The 6,670-nt window shown below is 43.3% G+C and overlaps 1 protein-coding gene across 1 annotated transcript; it reads right to left on the minus strand.

Moving 5' to 3' along the window:
- Nucleotides 1-253: 253 nt before the first annotated feature.
- On the minus strand, nucleotides 254-3,188 carry LOC128746086 (uncharacterized). Its single transcript, XM_053843136.1, has 3 exons — nucleotides 2,559-3,188; nucleotides 1,886-2,242; nucleotides 254-319 (listed from the first exon to the last, which is right to left on the minus strand). The coding sequence occupies exons 1-3, from the start codon at nucleotides 3,186-3,188 to the stop codon at nucleotides 254-256; spliced, it is 1,053 nt and encodes a 350-aa protein (XP_053699111.1).
- Between the last annotated feature and the right edge of the window lie 3,482 nt (nucleotides 3,189-6,670).

Consider the following 6,670-nt stretch of genomic DNA (forward strand, 5'->3'; position numbering starts at 1 on the left):
GAGCGAAGTTACCAAAAGGCAATAAACATTTTCGAAAAGTGTACCCACTAGCCGCCATCAAGCGCGCGAAAAGGTGGATAGGAGGGACTTTTGCACTTTCAAGAGGCGTCAGTGGGTAAATTTAGTGTTCGGATTCTTTCAACCGTTTAATGAAAATCAGCGTATTCCTTCACGACTGATCATACTGTAAATACAGGTTTTATTTTCATTTAGTTTTGCATTTTAAATTATTTTTTAACTTACAAATTTAGTTTCAGATCCGTTTTACTTCCTCTTGCAGATCAAATCCGGTCAGACTGATACGGCTACCACGAATCAACTAGACTGTATATAATTTAAAATTAGATTCCCTTAGGCTTAGGTTTTTAATTTTAATTACTTACTAGTAAGATATTTTAAGCAATTTGCGTTCGTTACTAGCTCCTATTTATAATTTGTTCGATGGCTTGCTGTAAGTATATGTCTATTTTAGCACTTTTTAACTAGAATTAATACATTTTACTTACAGATTTTTAAATTAGCGGTAAGATAGGTTTAGTTAGTTTAAATACATCAATTCACTATCAGATTTTTCCTTTAATTTTACACGGAGAATAAAAATGTAGTTTCAACCATATTTGTGGTTGTTTTACGCACAAACAAAAATTTCGATTTGTTTCAAACTGAAGTGTATGAATCAAATGAAAATATTTATTGTTATATCAAAGTTAACTTCAAATTTAAAAATACTTTACATATAATTCAAAACTGTTATTTTCTTGATTCAAACAGAATCTCGTTTTGAAACAACAATATTTTCAGGTTGTTATAAAAATATTTTATTGAGGCTTAAAGCAGCAATCATTTTGTTTGAAACAAACTGGAGCTATTTCGCTCCGTGTAGTTTTCAATATCAAATAGATTTTTCTAATTCACGGTTTTACTTTACTTCTCTCCTAAGCATGACTTGCAATACGATTTGTTTACATTCGAGTTTAGCCTTTATTATACGTGTTGCAAAGTGCAGCAAAACGCTCATCAACAGAAGTTGTGTTGCAAGGAACCGCGATGATTAGGCTTAAAGCTTCTGAATTATCCGACTCCTTCTCGACATACGCAAGTGGACGGCTGTTGATTATGTCCTCTGCCTCGGCTATCGCAGTAACAAGAATTTCGTCGGTCAGTCGTCTGCCATCGTCAATTTCTCTCAGTATTTCTTTCGTAGAACGGACCAGTCTTTCCCAGACTCCCCCCATATGAGGCGAAGCCGGAGGATTAAAGTTCCACTTTATAGATGCTGACGTTATTTCCCCTGCGCAATCTTCATTGATACTGCGAATTTGCTCCACTATTTCCTTGCTTGCTCCCCTTAGGAAGCATTAGGATCCTTCCATGTAACAATCAATTTCGCTGCACCAGCTTTAACCCACGTGATGGTTTGTTTGTTCGAAGAGTGCAACATAAATATTGTTTCGGACTTCAGGAGTTTCCTCCTAGTGATTTCGGTTGACTCCTCATTCAATCCTCCAGTGTTCCACTCATATGATACCTCTGTATTAGAGTGATTCGTTCCATTGTCGGAAAACATTTCTAGTGGCGGACCTCGACGGGAAGCAAAACGAGTGATGGCCAACATACACGACTGTGTAGTTAGTGAGTGCGCTATTTCGAGGTGAACCGCTCGAACTACCAGGCACGTAAACAACACGACCCATCTCTTTTCGCTGCGGCGCCCAGAGGTCACGACTACTGGTCCAAAATAGTCCTGCCCCACGTAGCAGAACGGCCGTAGATACGGTGTAATTCTCTGTACTGGCAACGCAGCCATCCGAGGACAGCGTGGTCGACTTTTATCTATCTTGCACCGCACGCATGCTTTTGCTACTTTAGCCACCACAGACCCCACCTTAGGGATCGCAAAACGTTGTCGCAACTCGTTCTTCACAGTTTCCCGATACCCATGGCCGAACCGCTCATGGTAGTGTTGGACGATTTTCCAGGTTACAGGATGATCCGTGGGTAGTATCACGGGGAAACGCAAATCAAACGGCAGAAAATCTGCTGGTCCAGTTCGACCTTCCATACGCAGAAGACCGTTTTCATCGATTAGTGGAGTAAGTTTGTACAATAAACTAGACTTCTCAATCTCCAACCACTGGCCGGTAGGAAGTTCCGAGTTCTTCAACAGAATTTTCAGTTCGTCGTCAAACGCAGCCACCTGTGCCATCCGCATCAACCAGATTTCAGCCCGCTCAAATTCGTCCTGCTTTAACGGTATACGAGACGTTGGATAGTTGATTGGAAGGAGGATTCGTTTCTGTCCTTCGGTCGGTTTTAGTGTCTCTAACGGTAAACCTTTCAACCTTCTCTTGCTGTTCGAAATAAACCGGAACACGCACGCCATCGTCCTCACTAGGACCCTCCACTTAGATATTCGTGTGACATCTATCACGGGAAGCTGCACATCGTGAACATGCAGATGCGCTCTCAGTTCTTCCTCCGTATCTGAACGCGGTAACTTCTGCTTCCGGCAGGTATAGAAACTCCGGTCCCGTGAACCAAGCGCTCGTCGAACTTACTTCAGGATCTTTCGTCCACTTCGTAAGCTGGTCTGCGATGTTCATCCGCGTCGGAACCCAGCGCCACTCCGACAGGTTTGTACAGGTAAGTATTTCACCAATACGAAGACCAACGAACTCTTTGTACTTGCGTTGATCCGATCTGATCCACGAGAGCACCGTCGTTGAGTCAGTCCAGAAGAACCGCTGCCTTATTTCCAATGAATGGCCGTCTCGTACCGCAGAAGCTATTCTGGCTCCTAGCACTGCCGCTTGCAGCTCAAGTCTCGGGACCGATATTGGTTTCAGTGGAGCCACCTTCACTCGGCTGGTTACCAACACGCACTGGACTGTTCCTCCTATCACAGCTCGAAAATAGGCCGCACAACCGTAAGCGCCTTTGCTTGCATCAGAGACTACATGCAGCTGGAGGTCTTTGATTTGGTCTGTTACAGCATCTCCGAAGTAACTCCGAGGAATTCTGATTTCTTCAATCATCGGTAGTACTTTCGTCCAACGGGTCCACTTCTGGAACGATTCATCGTCGATTTCTTCGTCCCACTCGCAGCCGGTCCTCCACAAATCTTGAACCAACATGCGGCCGAAAACGGTGAACGGTGAAAGCAAGCCTTGAGGATCGAACATCGCCATGACACAGCTCAACACGATCCTTTTGGTTGGTCGTTTAACCCCTTGCAGAATCGGTACTCCTCTCGTCTAGCGGTCGAAAACAGGAAAACATCTTCTGGTTCCCACACAATTCCCAGAACCCGCTCAGTTTGCGTATTCTTGTCCATACTGAAATGGACGGCAGGATTCGCCTTCGGCTCGCCCATCGCTTCCAGAAACTGTTTGGAGTTGGAAACCCAGTTCCTGATCCGAATGTTGTGGTACGGATGATCGTTATCGTCTCGACTTTGTTTATTTAGTATCTTGCTTTAGGAAACAGATCCGCAAGCATGACGAGACGTGTTTTATGATCGATCCGTCTCACAACATCTTATCGCGTAGGGTACAGTTAAACAGAAAGAAGCGTTCATATTATGTAAGCGAAAAGTAGGTAAGCAGGAAGCAGGTAAAAGTGAAATGGGAAGAAATGGAAAAGACATGTCTCAGCGTTCATATTATGTAAACGAAAAGTAGGTAAGCAGGAAGCAGGTAAAAGATAGTGAAGATAAAATGTGAAATGGGAAGAAATGGAAAAATAAAGTTAGTTCTAGTCTTACTGTGAAGTCGGAGTGTTGTTTAAAAGAAAAACTACAAGGTATTCAGCCCTAAGGGTTGTACGAAAGGGTGACGTAGGACTGTATCATATAATACTCATTATATTGATAACATGTTTTAATCGATGAAGTATAACTTTATGTCTGATAATTAAATCAAAGACTAACGTAAACTGCATTTCTGGCATATGCATATTTGAGTATTTGCGAGTATCATTGTTTGAGTGTTTATTTGTAAAAGAGGAGCGAAATATTCTGATTTAATTCTTCATTGAATCAATGGTGGTTTTGAAAAACCGTTTGAAATTGTTTGGTGGCCCTGAAAAGAACTATGTTTGAGCTGATAGCACTTCTTAAAAATCAGTACTATAATTACTATTGCCAATATATAGATGGATGTCGCTATTCGGTCCTTTAGACTCTAGGATGATGGTTGCCCGCTAATACAGGAGTGATAGGAAATACCAAATCACTGTAAAGTAGAAATGGATTAGTTTTATCAAAATACTGACCGTCCGTCAGTGCGATCGTGCGGTAAATGAGCAGACGGCGAACCTAGTGTGCGATTTTATAGTCACTGGCACTGCCGTTGCTACTTGTAAGCTAGTGTAGGTGGTGGGGGAAACCAGATCAACTGCTGCTGCTGCTTAAATGATTGTCCGACACTGATTGAGCAAGCTATCGAACAACTTCGCATGTCTGCGATGGGGATAATGCAAAATGTAATGTTAAGTGCATCGTGTGGGATTCACGTTGGCCATTGCCCTCTGATTCCGCTTGTCTTCGGGGTCAATAGTTGCCGTCAATAGCCATCGATGTTGCCGATTGGATTGGAAAAGGGGTGTGGCTTACAAAGTGGTCTCAAGGTTATCATTTGGATCCAAATCCTTTGGTGTATCTAACTGTCGTCCGTGCCTGTGAAGCTAGGCGATAACAAGGGGAATGTATGGAAAAATTCGACCTTGAATCTTTACACACATTTTCACTATTTAGCGTATAAAAAATTATTATTAATATGTTACTATAAAATTGCTGGATATTTTATCTATCCAACGACATATTAACTGTTATGTTTCGTTCAGTAGTATAGTAGCTATTAGCGTTTGAAATATTTCATTCAAACGTTACACTTCTATTTCTCGTTTTTACAAAGTGCTACCCAGTTCCAGTATAGTAAACAAAGACGTAGTCCTACGTCAAAAAACCCCTACACGAAAACCAGCTCGAGAGTGAATATATTTAACCTGATTCGCCAGCCTTATCGCCTCGTCGACTGAATCTACACTATCATAGTAATCATCAACATAATGCTTCTTAATTACCGCAGCCGATGTCTGTGGAAATTCGTTAACAAACTCCGACGCGTTCAAATTTTTAATGAACTGCGCCGAGCAAGGCGAGCATGTTGCTCCGAATGTAGCTACGTCCACTGTTGGATTTTCATCAGAAGTTGCGCGAAATAGAAACCTCTGAGCTTGCTTGTCAGCCTCCCGAATACGTAACTGGTGATACATTTCTTGGATGTCTCCACCTAACGCTATTCTACGTTCACGAAACTGGTTAATCACCGATGGTAAAGACTGCAACATATCGGGTCCTTTGAGCAATTCACTATTAAGCGAGATTCCACCCACTGAAGCAGCAGCATCCCAAACCAGACGTACCTTAGCTGGTTTCTTGGGATTCAGCACCACGTTTAACGGGAGATACCATGCCGCGTGTTGATCTACTCTAACTAACTCCTCGGCTGTGGCTTTATGTGCATAGCCTTTCTCCTCATACTCCGAAATTTGTTGGTGAACCTTTCGTTGCAGCTCGGGGTCTTTTGCCAGCTTTCTCTCCAACGCCTTTAATCGTCGCACAGCCATCGGATAGCTGTCTGGGAACCTTCTTTCATCTGTCCGCCACAGCAAATCCGTCTCGAACCTGTCGCCGATTCGCGTCGTCGTCGCTTGCAGAATCTTACGTGTGCGTAGATCCTCTGTCGACTCTGGTACCACATAAGATGCAGCACCGGTATCCTCGAGTAGATACTGGGCCCACAACATGTCATATATATCCGCATTACTAATCGGTTACACGACATGCACGTTCACGTAGCTTTCTGTAACAGCAGCATCAGGTTTTTCCGGCCCATAAATCGTCCACCCTAGCTTCGACTTAACACCGATTGGTTGTCCAGCTTCCCCTACGCGAGATTCCAATGGAGCGAATACGTGTAGGTTGTCTAAACCGATGATGATACGAGGCTCTTCCGAACCGTAGCTTACCACTGGTAAACCTTCTAAATGCTTATAACGATTCACTACTTCTTCAAAAGGCATGGCTTGGCGCGGCAGCTTCAGCACTTCCACCGTACGAACTCCTTTCAGAGGCAGCATCTCTCGAGATCCCCGGGCTGAAACCTTGAGCTCCACTCTCTTCGAGTGATTTTCGTAGCGCTTTACGTTACCTGTCCACGTAACAACCAGTGGTTCGTTAACTCCTTCGGCATTCAAATCGTTGACAACGAACTCTTCCACCAGTGTAGTAGACGACCCTTCATCTGAGAACGCTAAGATATTCACCGCGTAATCCCGGTAGTATAGAGTAATTGGGACTATACGGAATATAACAGTTCGATTTAACTGTCTGTGGGTATGGCATTCCACATTCAGTAACTGGACAACTCCTTCAGCCCGATGTAGCAGAGGATGGTGCTCACTGTGGCACCCAACGACCTTGCAACGTACTTTAAAATTACACCGGCTTTTGCCGTGATTATTCAAACACAGCGCGCAGAGTTTATTTTGTTCCACTATCTTCAGTCGGTCCGTAATGCAAAGCTTCTTAAAATCATCACAAAAGCGCAACTTGTGATCTGTCCTCTTACAGGCCCAGCATGACTTAAGAACTATCGAATTTTCTTCG

The sequence above is a fragment of the Sabethes cyaneus genome, chromosome 1, assembly GCF_943734655.1.
Source record: "Sabethes cyaneus chromosome 1, idSabCyanKW18_F2, whole genome shotgun sequence".
NCBI lineage: Eukaryota > Metazoa > Arthropoda > Insecta > Diptera > Culicidae > Sabethes > Sabethes cyaneus.